A 16354-nucleotide genomic window follows, 5' to 3' on the forward strand; every position below is an offset into this window, starting at 1 on the left:
CTGTAACTGTCCTGCAGAAATGCTTCCTGAAGCCTTCTTCAGAGCATGAAGCAGCTCAGTCTGAACCTGCCCCTCTCAATCAGGTCAGTCCTGATAGAACATAACAGGGAAAATTCAAAGAACATGGAGGAAAATTCTGGTCCTCCTTTGGGGTATCCTTGAAGTTTTGAAGTATCTGAATATATATAACTATATATATATGTGTGTGTGTGTATATATATATATATATATATATATATATATATATATAGTTCCTGGGAAAATAATCTTGTAGGAAATGTAGCACGGATACTAATAATTCTTTAAGAGCCCCTTGCTGACATGAAAAATCTTAATGTGATACCTGCACATCTGACTAATCACAGAACCTACCAGACCCTGAGGGGTGCCAACATACTGCCCCCCCCCCCCAAACCTGGCAAGCGCACACTCAGGACACTGCTGTGTTACCATCCAAATAGGAATAAATCCAGGGGTCAGGGTATATATGTCACAGTTTTTTATTGAGATTTAGGAAGAGTCAGCCGGGCGTGCCCCCTGTCCCAGTTTGCCCAGGCCTTCTGCTGCGTTGGTGACAGCACTTGAGACTGTGTGGGACACCGTTTCGGTGACATCCTTCACCACTTTGTCCCCTTTCTCCTGGGCCTTCTTTAAAGCATCCGCAACAACTGTCAGGAATAAAGAATGTCTCTGTGAGCAAAGTAGACATTTAAAGTCACATGCTGGACTTCTGTCACCATGCGTGGCCTGCGGGATGTCAGATGGTGCCGTGGCACAGAGGGCAGTGGAGCCCTGGAGGAATGCATTTAACTTTGGTTTTATTTCCCGAACAGCTTTGTTTATTCAGTTCTGAGCGAGCATTTGCTCATGAATGTTTAGGTACTTCCTGTGAGCTGCCTGCTTATATCTTTCAGTCATTTAGGTCATATTGGATTATCATTTCCAGTACAAATATTTTTCTGCAATTGTGGTTTTTCTTCTGGCTTGGCCTGTAGACTTTTTTGTTTTTATTTTTTTAAGATTTATTTTTATTTTATTTATTTACGCATACAAGAGCTGGGGTGTAGGCCAGCAGTGCAGGGTGGGGGAGGGGTGGGAGGCTTCATCAGAGGCAGAGTGGGGAACAGAACAGGCAGATCTACTGAAATACACTGCTGAGGGGAGCAGTGGGAGAGGTAGGAGATGTCTACTGTGCCATGTGGTTTATTCCCTGGCCTGGGATCGAACTCGTGCTACAGTGATTGGAGATAGCTTAATGGTGAGAAGACTTAACCCCTTGTGCCACCAGGGAGGCCCCTGTAGACTTTTTTAATATGGAAAATTGTGAAGCTTTATATTATCAAGATCACCTAATATTTCTTTTATGGCCATTGGGTTTTCTGTCATAGTTAAAAAGATCCTTCCTCCTCTGAGATTACACCTGTGGTCTCTTCAAACAATGTAATAATTTAATGCATTTATATTTAAGTCCTTGATCCATTTGGAATATACTCTGTTATAAGCAATGAGGTATACATAGGCTTTTTACATAGTTCTATTCACACACACTGCAAACATTTATGTAAACCTGTATTTATATAAATATATAATTTTATGTGTTAAATACTTTGCTGCCACATAGTCTTTTGTGACATGATTTTCACAACATTCCACAGAGACAACTATCAGAATGGGCCCTGCTTTAGCAAAGTATGGCCTGTTGCCTTGATGAGCACAGATAATTGCATACCAGCTAAAGGGATGCAACGTCAGGGTTAGAGCTTGACCTGGTTAGGCAAAGAACAGGTTCCACCCAGTCTCTAGCTTCCTTCCTTCCCTCCAAGCCCCAGCCTCAGCAATACCTTTCCCTCCAGCCTCCTTGGCGTGCTCCACCACTTCCTTCACCATTCCCTCCACGGCATGAACTGTGAAGATGAGACAAGTCCAGGGTGAGGACACCAGACAAGCGGATTCTCTTCACAGAGGGGCCCAGATAGCTCTGGAATGCACCCGCACCCCCACCCCCTTGTGAGAAAGCCTCATAGATGGCTTCTCTACAGAGCCTTGCAGGGCCTGGTTTTCAGGAGACAAGTTGAGTGAGCCAGATAAAGGCACGGGGTCCTCCATGCCCCCTGGCCTGGCTGCATCCGGAATGCCAACAAGCAGTCCCTCCTGCCAACTTGGTACCTGGAGCCCTGGCTGGACCTGTTTCCCAGGTCACCCCACTCTCCAGCTGTGTAGCTGCCCTGCTGCAGCCAGGTGGAAGCTACAGGAGGAGGCTGAATCCCCAGTTCCCCTCCAGCAAAACCAAGTCTCCCAAAGCAATTACTTCCGGAAGAGGGAACTTTGCTCCCAAACGTTAAACGTTGTTTAACGTTTGGGTGTTAATGTACAAGAAATGGGAGATTTTGGAGTCAGAGCTGGTTCTGATTCTAACTCCATCCTCCACAGCTTGATTCCCCCATCTGTAGAATGGGAATGATACAGAACTCAGGGCTGGTAAAAGATGAAAGAGGGCAGTCAACACCAGCTGCAGTGCTAAAGTAAATACAGACATGTTTGTGGTCTTTCAGAAAGAACAGGGAACTTGGATACAAGTCATTTTGCACAAAGTATCCGATAGGTTTGAAATCTGGATTGGCCTCCCTGCATACAGCTACTGAGCTTGCATACTAAAAAGGGTTTCTACAAACTTGGAAGAAATTGAAAATGTCCTTTGTATAAACCCCGGGGACTGACTTTGAACAGAATCAGACTTGGTAGTTTCTCAATGAAGAAATCTGTGAAGCTTTAGCATTAAGGTAAAATTGAAAATCCACCTTTTTTCTGTGTAGGATATTCAGAATAGGTTCCCCAGGTTTCCAGAAGAAGGATTCAAGAGGCTGACTGTTCACCCAGCACCCAGGGCCTCCTTCTCCCCCTAGGGGCCTCTTCTGGGCTGACCTCCCTCCTGGGGCTCAGTCAGGCCCCAGGAACAGGCTGGCAGAGCAAGTCTGACAGAGGGAGGGCTGTTTGAGGCAGTGGGCCTCATGGCTCCTCATGGCTCCTCATCGCTCCACCTGAATTCCTCTTCCTCCAAATTCTCTACCTCTGTCCTATCCTAGTCAGGGATGATTAGCCAGGGTTCCCCATGGAGCCAAGACCTGCCCAAGCCAGCTGTGATCAACTTTGGATGGGCCCAATCCCCTGGACTGAGGGAAACATCGAGGTAGAAAGGGCCTTGGGGTCCTTACCAGCTTCCTCAGTGGCCTTCTCTGTGCGGTGGGCCAGGCCCTCGGCAGCAAGCTTCCCCAGACCTCCCAGCATTGTGCAGAGCAGGTAGCAGTCAAACAGGATGCTGACGCTTGGACCAGTGTGCTTTTATAGATGCCTCTGACTGGGCTCTAGGGCATGGGCCCTCGCCCTGGCCAGTGGGAGGCTGGGCCGTGAGTCAGTGCTCAGGCGGCAGGAGGAGGAGCTTGGGTGGGGGCTCCCAGCTACTTGGCTGAGGCACTTCCCTCTGGCAGCCTGAGACCCTCACAGGCTTTACCCTGGGATGCTGTGATGGGCAGCTCCAAGGAGCAGAGCTGACACTTGACAGAAAGGTCAGTTTCTGGACATACCCTCTCCTAAGACAGGGGGCCTGAGCATCTTGTGGGATGACAGGTACTTGGGGACAGCATCCCTGCCACCCTGTGTCTCAACCTTCCCACAGCCTGGACACTCATGGACCTCTAAATAGGCCTTGGATGTCCAGCTTGCGGTCCAGGGACCCCAGGGTGGTTTAGTCAGAGGTTTGAGAGTTCAGTGGGCCTGGGGCCCTGGCAACCTCTCAGGTCTGGAATACAAGTGGAGAGGGGACTGCTTCCCTACCCATTCCCAAGGACCTTGGCTCTGTAGAGCCCCTCCACTGGACAGGTTAGGGTCTCCGAGCTGTGTCTTGCCCAAGGCAAAGGAGGACACCTCACTAAAGAGCAGTCTCATCATCCCTGGCTGGCAGTCAGCTGCTTCTCATGCACGGGCTCACCTGAGTGGCTTAAATGGGACAGGCAGCACGTGAAGGAGCTGACCCTCCCTGCACCTTGGGGCCTGACCTCTCAGGACCTGACCTCTTGGAGATACACTGTGAGGTCAGCAGTGCTTGCTGGAGGTCCTGGATGGGTTTATAAAGGATCCTATCACTACTAAGTGAGGAGCTTCTGACCTTGGTAAGAATTTCCAGAAAGTAGTCCTATCAGCCCCTGATACATCACAGGCTTAGGGGACCAGCCTGACTGCCTAGTCTTTTAGGATAGAGAGGGATGTCTCCAGTCACCTGCCACATGCCACTTCCTTTAGTCACTAACCCAAACTAAGCCTCAGTTTCCTCATCTATGAAATGGGGACAACCATGTCTTCCTGGCCATGCCACTGACAGCCAGTGGAGTCATGCAAAAAGCTCTCAATAAATTTCTGCTCCCTCCCTCTCATCACTGATGTGCTGGGGAAGGGCCACAGGGCAGAGAGCCCTGGCCAATCAGAGGGTAGGTCTAAGAGTGATGGGGGGATGAGTCACCCTAAAACCAGAGGGGTGGAGCATATAACCCTCAGTAACCAGGGGTCATAGAGGAAAAGACCTCCCTAGTCCTTGTTCCTGGGTGCAGGCCTTGGACAGGAATCTGAGGCTGCCTCTCCGCAACAAGCTCCCTCAGCCCTCAGAGCTACCCAGGATGGTGTGACAGGGACTAATTAGTGTTTACCCAACCACAGGCCCTCACAGTCTGGGCCCTTTGGGTTTGAGAGCCGCCCCCATTCCTGGGTGGTGTTGGGAAGCCTCGGGTTTTGGCCAGTTTCCTCGGGTGGGCAGAGTGTGCTGTGGGCAGCAGTAATTCAGGGTCATGAAGTCACAGTCCCACAAGTGCATCTCCCCTGACAGGAAAGGATCAAGTCTTAAAATTTGGAGGGGCCCTTTTAAGAAAAGGCGTACAATACTACTCTTTCATGGTTTACACATATGTATGCATGATTCTATAGACTCAAAAGGGGCCATGAAAATGGTGGGCCCTGGACCTTAAGCAATCCAAATGACTTGATACAGCCAAATTCCAGAGTATTATTCTCAGGGCATTGGGGCAACGTTGCTGAGGGTGGGGCAGCTTCTGGGATACCATTGTTGGAAATTGGGCTGAGAGACCCATAGTAAACACTCCCTGCACCTATCAAAGTCCCTTTTCTGTTTCCTCCGAGGTTGTGTCTGTCATACCCACGGGGGTCTTCTATGAGCTTGTTCCCCTGACCAGATGGTGTTGTCATCCACCAGTTCTGGGATGGCCGCAGACTCCACAAATCCCTCCCCATCAATCCCCACCCTAAGGTGCTCTTCACAGTCTCCCTCCCCTGAGGAGTTCACCAGTCCAATACAGGCCCTTGTCAGGGCTCAGTCATTCAGCAGGTCTCTGGCACAAATGCAAATCCAGAGCACAGCCTACTACGGTCTCTGGCTGTACTTTACCCTCACCAACAGGCTCCTGCTGCCCTCACCACATGTCCCCTACCCACTTCCCTGGTGTGAGCAATCTGACTCCAGTGACATCATGGCCTGGATCTGCTGGCAAGGCTAGGTCCTGACACAGATTTCAAATGCTGTATAGGGAGAAAGCAAGAGGCCTAGAGAAGCCAAACTTCCTAGGGCCAGATGTGTGCCCCAGACCTTGGTGCTCCGGACCAGGTCCAGTCCCACTTGGCCTTCCAGCTCCAGCTGCGACCAGCTCCCTGTCCTCTCAGAATCCATGGGTCCCTGAGGACTGGATTTCTTTCTAGTCAAAGAACCTGGGACAACCCAAAACCCTGTAAGGTTGAGGATGACTCCATTGGGAACTGCTCCCTCTAAGAAGAATCCTGGTCTATGGTGGGTCTCTTGAACCCAGGTACCAATGTCAGCCCATCCTGAGTCAGAAGTTCAACCCTAGAGCAGGGAGACTTGAGTCTTGACAGGAACAGACTAATCCTCCCAGTGGAATTTTCCCAACAACCCAATTTGGCAAAGGGCCAGTTTGCTGCTTCATCAAGCCAAGGAGAGTCACTTTTTCAAATAGCAATTTGCCAACTTAGCAATTACCAATTGCAAAAAAAAAAAAAAAGGTTATTTTCAGTACTTAAATACTAGTGCTGTCTGATATCCAAAGCATGACGATGTATTGTGTGATTTGAAGTGCAGATGTCATGAATGTCAAGTTTTGTAACTGCCTACGTGCCTCTGCTTTCTCCTACTTCTACTTCATGGATTTGAATGCACAGTATATACTGGATCACATATCCTGCACACACCAATTCCACCCAGCCACAGGGGAGCCAAGTCCAGACTCCTGGAGACTTGGCTTGTCAGTCACCAAAGGGAGACTTCCCCAGCATGTCAACACTCATATTTCCATGAGGGTCAGAAATCAGAAGGCACATCAAAGGAGTGCTGAACAAAGAGACTGTTCACAAGGGTGTGGCCAGACTTGAGAGAACCGATGAAGGATGGTAAGGTACCCAGAGACCAGCAGGTGAGAGTTGTTACCTTCCCTGGCTGGCAAGAGCAGGGAAAGAACCATCTAGACCTCAAGGTCTGTAGGGGAGGGTAATGGGTTTGGAGCTGCCCAGCAAGAAGGGAGGGGGGAACAGTCTTCTTCTGATATCCCCCATTGACTGAACCCACCCAGGGCCCAAAGTATGGGAGCCCAGATGAAGCAGTCCAAGAGGGTTGCAAGGGCAAGGGCAGGGAGGAACATGTGGAAAGTAGAGGTGGATTCTCTGTAAAGAGAGAATACCGGGCCTCCCTGGTGACACAAGGGGTTAAGCATCTTACTACAAAGCAATCCGAAGCCTTTGTAGCACAGTCCGATCCCTGGCCAGGGAGCAACCCACATGGCGTGGCAGAACTCTCTTGACTCTCCTGCTGCTCCCCTCAGCAGTGTACTTCATCAGTCTGCCTGTTCTGCTCCCCACTCTGTCTCTGGTGAATCTTCTCACCCTCCCATACCTCTGGCCTGTACCCCGGCTCTTGTACGCATAAATAAATCTTTTTTTTTAATCTTTTTTTAAAAAAGATTTATTTATTTATACAAGAACCGGGGTACAGGCCAAATGCGCGGGAGGGTGGCAGGATTCACCAGAGACAGAGCGGGGAACATAACAGGCAGATTGACGAAGTACACTGCTGAGGGGAGCAGCGGGCGAGACAGGAGAGGTCTACAGTGCCATGTGGGACCCTCGCCAGCCGGCCGGGATCGAACCCACGCTGAGAGGCTGCAGACACCTACACAATGCGGTGCTCAACTGCCTGCACCACTAGGGAGGCTCACATAAATAAATCTTTGAAAAAAAAAAGAGAGAGAGAAAATACCAAGTCAACCTGCCAGGCCTCCAGGACTGGTAGTAACCAGGCAACAGCTTAATTCCAAATAATCCCATTTCTCCTTCTTGAACCTCTATGGAGTATGGGAATACAAGAAAAACCCATCACCAATATACATGTCAAATTTAACTTCAGAGAAACTAGGATACTGGAAAAGGCATGTAAATCCAGAGCAGGTGAGGCCAGCCCAGCCCACTGGTGAAGACAGGACCAGGCAGAAGAGCAGCAGTGGGGTGAGCATGGGAATAGCTGTGGGGGTATCAGATGTTACCAGCAACACTCACTTCCAGGGGGACCCTCTGAGTGACAATGCATTCACATAGTACTAAGAGGCGAAGAAAGAAAAGGAAGACACCCAAGGTAGTCCAGAGGTGCCAGCCAGATCTCAGAGTTCCACCTTCCAAGAGAGAGGCAAACCTTTGCAAAGGCAAGGATGAATCTCTGGAGGTTACAACTGGGGAAAGAAGGCTGCCTGTAGAATCTTCCTAAAGTGAGTTGTGTTCTGAGAGGCAGAGATCACAACTCTACAGGTGAGTAAGTGCTTCTGTCAAAGAATGGCAATTTCCTGAGCAAAGGGTCCTGGGTAATTCCTTCTCCATAAGATTTACCTGCTGATGTCTGGGAAAATCCACTGCAGATTTCAGCTTCAAATTCCTAACAGCCTTAATACCACAAAGATGTGAGGTTTTTATGAGTGATAGGGTGGGTTTCTTTCTTCCAACTCAACAAGAACTGAATTGCAAAAATAATGTGTTTTCGGGACTCCCCGGTGGCGCAGCGGTTGAGCGCTGGGTTGCGAAGCTGCCCGCAGCAGTCTGTGCAGCGCCGGTTCAATCCCCGGCTGCTCCCCGGCCACCGGAGGAGGGTCCCACATGGCACGCAGACCTCTCCTGCCGCCCGCTGCTCCCCTCAGCAGTGTACTTCGGTCTTTCTGCCTGCTCTGCTCCCCGCTCTGGCTCTGGTGAATTCTCTCACCCTCCCGCGCTTCTGACTGTACCCAGTGTTTGTATAAATAAATAAATCTTTTAAAAAAAAATAATAATGTGTTTTCCATGTCTTCCTCACGCAGAATCCCTTGATGGCCATGTCTTATATACGAACAGCATAGTGGTCAGAACCAGGGGAATTAACATCAGCATATTTAACTAAATAAAACTTGTAAATATTTAGCTAAATACACAGAGTATTTTAACAGTAAGTTGAAATAAATTTAAATTATTTCAGTTACAAAATTAATATATTGGCCAAACTAAAGACCTTCTTGGAATTTTATCAGTTTTTCTACTAGTATCCTTTTTCTATTTCAGAATTCTCTCCAGGATCCTACATTGCATTTAGTTATTTCTCCTCTGCTGCAGCTTTATAGGACTATGATTAACAGTTACTCATGTCTTTCCTTACTTTCAGGACCCTGACATTTTAACCTGTATGGAATAGTTGTTTTGTCAATGTTCCTGGTTTGGGTTTGTCTGATATTTTTTCGTGATAGGTTATGCAGTTTTGGTAAGAGAATCAGAGAACTGATATTGTAGTACTTCATATCACAGAATTCCAGATGTCTTGTTTCTAGCCATGGATACACTACAATAACCTCATGAGACTTGCTTTAAGTTACCAGCTCAGGTCCCAGGTGTCTTCTCAGTACATTAGTAAATATTTCATTTTTGAGGAAACTTCCAGAGGACTGACCCCAATCAACCCAAGATAAAAGAAAATATTTTAGCAAAAGATATGGCAAAGAGCTTTTAATATTTTCAGTTGCAGATCAAAGACAAAAACAAAGGTGTGGCTCAGGTTAGAGGAATGGAATGTAAATGCTACATGTTTTCACAGAGTTGAGATGAGACAGCCAACAACAACAAAAAAAAGGGAGGGGGGTGAAGTGAAAGGAAGAAAATTCTGTCCCTTATCTCACCTGTAATTCTATGGTAATCAGAGTTGAGAAGTCAAGTGGTAGATGTTTCAGTGTATAAACGAGCACAGGGTTGAATTTAAAGGAGTGGCATTCTACTGACTAAAAATGGGGGTGCAGTTCAAAAGGAAGATGGGAGGAAGGGATACCACCCAAAGATACTTATTTAAGGAAAAGTCCTCCACCTGCAAATGTAGTCATTTGTAAGGGCAGCCAAAATGTAATCTTAGTGATGACAGCGTGCCCCGGTAGTTGGGAAACTGGGATTTGGAGAATGAGAAATTATTTGGGGAGTTACCAACAGAAGAATAGATCTTGGAGACTTGACTGAGACCCAACAGGGTCAGGGACCCCTCAACCAATCTGGATCAACTGGCCTCATGAACATCATGGAGACAGACCTGGGCTCTCATAGGCTTCCGTGAACGACCCTGGCATCATGCCCACTGTGGTCCAAGCAGAGGGCAAATCACAAGTCCAACCTGGTCATAACCCTAGGGCTCAAGGTGTTGGGGGCATAGAGATGCACAGAAATATGCAATTGCATGGTGTCACAGGAACACAAGTTGCAGGAACACAAGTTGCACAAGGAGAGTGGGTGTAAAGAATTGCAGTAAAGAGATGGCACCATGGTGAACCTGGCAATGTCTGAACTCATTGTGATCCAGTCAGAGAACAGTCATTGATGCACTTACTTATCAGATGTTGCCAGAGCTCCTCCCTAGGCACTGGGCGTGCACGAAACAGTACGGGAGACTTGGCTTCAGTCTCATGGACAACCATCCCAGAGAAGAACACAGGAAAGTGATTCATTGAGTAAAATTGTGGAAAAGAAGTACAGGGGATGTAAGAATGAATAAGCAGTGACAATACCCATTCTGAGTGTGTGGGTGGAGGGTATGCAGGGGGGAGTCAGGGAAGCCAGCTTCTGAAGGATGTAAAAGCAAGCTTCTCCTAGATGGGATAGTTTGGGGTGGGGGGCAGTGCAGAGAACTGCAGCCTGGGGAAAAAAACTTAGGCAAAGCCCCTGAGGCAGGCAGGAACAAGTTAAGAGAAAGGAAGAAAGGTCAATGTCATGGAGGCAGAGAGGAGGCTGGGGAGAAGGGTGAAGCCCACAAGTACAGGACCTTGGCATCCAGGTTACATGGGGAGCATTTAAGCTTTTGTTTGCAACAGAAAACCTAATTCACAGTGGCTCAAACAATGAGGAAACTGCATCCTCTCCCCTAACTGTGTGGCGGTTGCAGGGCTGGCTAATTTAGGGACTGAATAAAGTAATCCGGGCAGCAGGTTCTTTCATCTCATCTTACTGCCCTAAGCATAAATTGACTTTTCTTTAGGCCTCCTCCTCCTGCAATTACAAGAGGCTGCACTTGTTCTAAGCATCATTTCTAGCCACAAAAATGTCCAATAGAAGAGGAGGGACTGTCACTAAATCTCTTTTCTTTTAATTTTTATTTTTGGAAAGGAAAAATCTTTCCTAGGAGCCCTTTGGGCCTCAACTTGATCTCTCCTCCCTTTGGCTGGAGCTGCATCTGAAACTCATTCCAAAGACAATCACTCATAAGAACAGGATGAGGGGTTGTTGGGCCAGTGGCATCTCCCCCACGTCTCACAGAAGATGGATGAACACCAGAAAAGAGGTGAAGGCTCTGCCAGTCCAGCCACTGCCTCCCAGCCTCCCAACCCTGGCATCCTCTCCCCAAGACAGGGAGTCTGGAGACGCTGGAAGCTTCCCCAGCTGACCTTCCATTTTGGGTCAGAGAAAGCAGCGTTGGCCCATTTTGCAGACTGAAGGATTCCTTCTTTGGGGGACGGTTAGCAAGAACTGGGCTCAGCCCTGGGGCGAGGGTGGGAAATGCTGGGGGGTGAGAGAACTATTGTCGTTTGGGGAGGGCTTTCAGTCTGGGGAAGAGAAAGGTCCCCTGAGCAGTTGCGCGCACAGCGAGATAGGGCCGGGAGGATGAGACACTGGCCCCTGCTGGTAGGCTGCGGAGCCGGCCTGGAGTCGCCAGCAAAGGAATGAGGAGTGTTTTTCCTGTGTCTCCCCAGAACTGGGTAGTGCCCTGGAATCAATATCGGTGAATTGAAACGTGATGCCTGTGTATGTGCTCGCCCAGACGGGCACAAGATCATTGTGTGCTGGAGAACAACAACTTGTGCAGATGCGCGAGGAGGGCAGCGGAACAGGGCGTCGCCGGCGAGGTGTGGCCGGGGAGAGGGGGCGCCGCGGGGGCCGGGCCGGCGCCAGGGCGGGGGCTGCCCGGTGCAGCTGTGAGTCACCCGCCACCAGGGCGTGCCCAGGGCTGGCTCGCGTGCGTGGAAACGTGCTGCAGGGGGTGGGACATGTTTGCGGGACCCCGAGTCCGCCCCGGGGACGCCGGCCTTGGCCGTGGGACAGAAAGTACCGGCGCGCCCGGGAGGGTTGGGGTGCTCCCAGGTGGGCTCCCGCAGGGCCGGCGCACGCACACTTGGGGGTGGCCAGAACCCGGCGCCCACGAGCGCGGCCCCGTGCGCCGCAGGCTCCCCCCAGGGGCGTGTCCAGGGCGGAGCTCCAGCCGGCGGCGGCGCAGAAAACTGCCCGTCGTCGGGGCGTGGCGGGGTCCCGGGGCGCGGCTGCGCCCTCCCAGCCCAGCGGGGTGACTCAGGCGGCGCGGCCGCGCCCCAGCTGCCCGCGGGGGGAGGCGTCGCCGAGGCCCGGCTCCCGTGACTCCGCTGGGAAGTGCTCGCGGGCATCGGGCCGTGAGAGGCCCGGCTGCGCCCACCCTCCGGGCAGCTCGTGGAAGCGGGTCCCGAGCCCCGGATCCTGGGAACCCCGCGGCCCCCGCCCCGTCCAGGGCTAAGGCCCTGATGAATGTGGGAACTCGGCGTCGGCCTCCCGGGGCGGGGGGGGGGGAGGGCTGGGTTCCTGAAACGGAGGGGGCGACTTGGAAGGGGGGCAGGAGCTGGTTAGCCAATTGAGCTAAGGGGGACGCGAGCGGAGAGAGGGTCCAGCGGCAGGAAGCCTCCGGGGACGCAGTTGAGACGCTGGGAACCGAATTCTTTTTTTTTTTTTAATTTTTAAATTTTTTTTTATTTTTTTATTTTTTAAATAGAGGCATGTTTTGCGCGCGGGGCCGGGCTTTGGATTCCGGGCCCTGCTCTTGGCGGGAGGGCTGAGCCCCGCGAATGAGGAGGCTCGACGGCCGCGGGGTAGGAGCATGTGCTTTAATGAGGCGGCAAGCCAGGGGCGACCGATGCCCGGAGGTCATGCCTGGAGGGGAGTCACCCATGTCTCTCTTCTGTCATTTCGAGAGGCCGAATTTTTTCCCGAAACCAGAGATACTCTCAGAGGCCTGGTTAGCAGTCTTGTCCACCGTTTCCTGCGTAGATTTGACCACGTGGTCCATGGCTAGGGAAGGAAAGGAGAGGGCAGGTGAGAGTGGGGCTGGAAACCAGAACCTTGCAGGGTGAGGCTGGCCCGGGTGTCCCTCCCCAGGAAGTGGGCCTCCGAGCAATTTGGGCAGAGGGGTGCAGAGTAGAGGATGCACTTGTGCAAGGAATGGATGGGATGGAGAGAGGGGCTGCCTGTCGCCCGTGCCCAGCCCCACCAGACCTTTCTGTCCTGCCTCTGCGGCTTGATCCATCACTTGCTGAGCCGCTGCTCCTGCTGCCGTCGCTGGAAAAGAGAGATGTGACCTTTAGTTCCTTTTGAGGCACCATCAGCCACAGGGTCCCCGCGGTAGCTGTCCCCCATCTATCTGTCTTAGAGTATTCCCTCTCAATAGCATTTGAGATAAGGCTCCTTGACCACAGGCGCCCAGCCATTGAGGGGCAAGAACCCTTTCCATGCCTCTGGGGTATTGTTTATTTATAGGCTTTGGGCACCTCCCCTCTGGCCTGTTTCTGTTCCCATCTCAAGGATGGCTGGGAAAGTGAGACTCAGAGGAAGAAAGGCAGTGCAGGGCCAAGATGGAACTGGCATCTGCTGTGGCTGCCGCTGGGCATGGCACAGGAAAACCCATGTGCCCCCTTAATAACTCCTCCTCAGAAGCCTGACACAGATGCCGGAATTCCCTTTTAGTGCAACCTTAGTGCACTGAGGCCTCTAATGTTTCAAGGCCCTCACACCAACTCCCCTCTTCCGTGCCTGCCTCCATAGGGCAACAAGCAATGATGCCAGAGCCTCCGTGGGCAGGCAGCTTACAGCATTAGGAAACAAATGCAGAAAGGCCGTGCCTTCCAAGGTCAGGCCTTCTCCTTTGGGCCAGACTTTGTGCCCGTAGGCAATAGGGTTCCCAGGGGCTCAGGGTAGACGGGTGACTCTGGACTCTGGAGACCTGACTCATCCTTGCTGCTGAGCAGGAAAGGGCCAGCTGGGGGTGGGTGGGGGTATCAAGCAGACTCTGGATCTGCTGCTTACAGAGACCCCTGGGGTCCTTGTCTGGCATAGCCAGTCAGGACCACAGAGAAGGAGCCTTCGCACCCAGGTTACAGATGGGAAATGGGAGAGTGAGGCCCAGAGGGAGGATCCTGTAGACAGAAGCTTCCTGGTAACATTTTAGTCTGGGTGGTAACTGTGGGCTTTTCCTGGGACTCTGTGAAGGATGGGGCTTGGGTGTTTGTTGACAGAGGTGTGTGCAGGACAGATTGGGTGTTGTAATCCCAAGGGCAGCTGAGTTGAGCACTGGAAGGACTGATGCTGGTGAACCTGGGGTCTCTTCACATCCCCTGTCCCCCTCTCATCAACCCCCTCCCAACTATGTAACCTCCAGTCTGAGGAGGAGAGAGTTGGACATAGAGAAATTGGGGACCTAGGGCCTCCCTGGTGGCGCAGGCGGTTGAGCACCGCACTGTGAAGCTGTCCGCAGCCTCTGCAGCACGGGTTTGATCCCGGCTGGCTGGCGAGAATCCCACATGGCAAAGCAGACGGCTCCTGTCTCGCCCGCTGCTCCCCTCAGCAGTGTATTTTGTCATTCTGCCTGTTCTGTTCCCCACTCTGGCTCTGGTGAATTCTCTCACCCTCCCGCGCATCTGGCCTGTACCCCAGTTCTTGTATAAAAATAAATAAATATTTAAAAAAAAAAGAAATTGGGGACCTACCCTGCAAGGGGTGAGGGTGAGAAAACCCTCTGGGTGAGAGACTTAAAAGTAAGGAGACAATTATTTTGGAGGAAGTAGGGGAGTTGAGCTCAAAACAAAGGCCAGTGGGGTGTCTGTAGCCACTTCTCCCACCCTAACAGACCCTATGCCCCTCACTCTGTGGACCTCAGCAAAACAGAGGATACTCCTGAGGATTTATACTCTTTCCTTGGACCTCCACCTTCCCCTCTGGACCTGGATGGGGTGTGTGGAGACTCCCACTGCTAACCTCCTTAGGTTTCCTCTGGCAATGCTTACCGGGCACCCCAGTCTGTTAAGGCACAGCTGTTTCCCCGGTTCCCTCACCTTGTCAGAACAAGCTTCCTTCAGGGTCCCTGCCTCTCAGGGAAGAGGGAGCCCAGTGGCTTCTGCCCCGGTGCACCCTCCCGCCGCATGTGCCGGGGATTGCCCGCTGTCCTCACCCGCTTCCTGAGCAGCTCCCTCCACTTGCTTCTTCAGGTCAGGCAAGCCCTTGCTGGCCATCGCTGTGGTGTTTTTCAAGGTTGTCAAGGGTAGCAGCAGCAACGTTGAACTTTGCTCACAGCACCGCTCAACTGGAGCATCAGCTCCAGTTTTAAAGGCGCCCCAGGGCTGGCCCGCCCTGCGGGGGACCAAGGGGGGAGCCAGGGCGGTTCCTGGCAGCCAGGCTCAGGGGAGTGGCTGGGCCCTGCTCCAGACTTTGCCAACCCCCAGCACATCCTGACCTCAGGCTGGCAGAGGTAGGAAGGCAGGGAAGTGCTGTGGGTGGGGGGCCCCCCCATCTCTGCTAGACTACCCCTCCGTTCTGGCTTTGAGGATCCCACAACCCATAAGTGGCAGAGTCAGCTCCAGGTTAGCATCTCAGGGCTGCAGTTGAAATTAACAATAGCAACTGCCTTTTATTGAGCAGTGTTGCTGCGTTACAGCCTCTTGTATAATCTTTACAACAAGATTGTAAAGTGAATTAGGTGTTATCAGTTTACAGGAAGAAACTGAGGCACAGAGGATGAACTGGATCTCACCTAAACTCACCCTCTTTGGTGGGCTGCAAAGCCCAGGAGCCTTGACTGTCTGCAAGGGAGCACCCCACACTCTCGGCCATGTGTCTGGCCGCCCCTGAGACCCCGCGGGCACAGGGAGGATGGGGTGAATCTTTCCGCTCCAGGAGGGGGATGGGGGGCGGGTAACGGAGAGAGCGGTCCCTGTGTCCGCTGTTCACCACCAAAGCCGGACTAGTTAGGCAGGAAATACGGCTCAGAGAAGGCAGGAAAGCACCTCAGGCCACATAGCGAAGAAGGGAGCGGCAGAGTCCCCAGTCCGTGGAGCACTCAGGTCGCCTTTTCCTGAGAAGGGCGCGTGGCGACCGTGGGGGTCGAGGTGGTGCTGGGGTGGGGGTGATGGTTAGAGACCTGCACGAGTGGAGGAGCCAGGGATCCTAGGGCCAGCAAAACAACTAGCGAGGCACAGTGTTGTGGCACTCGTGGGCCCAGATCGACCCACCCCCGCCGCCCCCACTTTGGAGTCCAGCTTTCCGATGTGGCGTCGTGCGCCTTTCTTTCTTTTTTTTTAAAGATTTATTTTTATTTTTATTTATTTATACAAGCACTGGGTACAGTCAGAAGCGCGGGAGGGTGAGAGAATTCACCAGAGCCAGAGCGGGGAGCGGAACAGGCAGCAGGACCGAAGTACACTGCTGAGGGGAGCAGCGGGCGGCAGGAGAGGTCTGCGAGCCATGTGGGACCCTCCTCTGGTGGCCGGGGAGCAGCCGGGGATCGAACCAGTGCTGCAGAGGCTGCGGGCAGCTACGCAACCCAGCGCTCAACCGCCGCGCCACCGGGGAGGCCCCGTCGTGCGCTTTTCTAATGTTCCTGTTTCTTCCTCTCCGGGACTGTCTCTGCACATCTGTTGGGGTCTCCCGGATGCTGGAGCTGCGGGCAGCACCTGCCTGCGCAGGTCCGCTCCATGGGCCCACACCCTGGGAGGGATGGAATGGATGGGGAGTAAAC

The 16354-nt window shown here is 52.1% G+C and overlaps 2 protein-coding genes across 2 annotated transcripts; both read right to left on the reverse strand.

Annotated features, from left to right (window-relative positions):
- Window positions 1–510: 510 nt before the first annotated feature.
- Window positions 511–3285, reverse strand: FAM25A (family with sequence similarity 25 member A; the record flags this gene model as incomplete). Its single annotated transcript, XM_084245434.1, has 3 exons — window positions 511–668; window positions 1842–1904; window positions 3213–3285. 3 exons carry the CDS (start codon window positions 3283–3285, stop codon window positions 511–513), a joined length of 294 nt encoding a protein of 97 aa, XP_084101560.1.
- An 8861-nt stretch (window positions 3286–12146) lies between these two features.
- Window positions 12147–14896, reverse strand: ADIRF (adipogenesis regulatory factor). The gene is made up of 3 exons (XM_084244421.1): window positions 14792–14896; window positions 12844–12906; window positions 12147–12639 (listed from the first exon to the last, which is right to left on the reverse strand). The coding sequence occupies exons 1-3, from the start codon at window positions 14850–14852 to the stop codon at window positions 12533–12535; spliced, it is 231 nt and encodes a 76-aa protein (XP_084100547.1). The 5' UTR covers window positions 14853–14896; the 3' UTR covers window positions 12147–12532.
- Window positions 14897–16354: the final 1458 nt, after the last annotated feature.

Source organism: Talpa europaea (genome assembly GCF_964194135.1).
Source record: "Talpa europaea genome assembly, chromosome: 10".
In the NCBI taxonomy this organism is placed as follows: domain Eukaryota; kingdom Metazoa; phylum Chordata; class Mammalia; order Eulipotyphla; family Talpidae; genus Talpa; species Talpa europaea.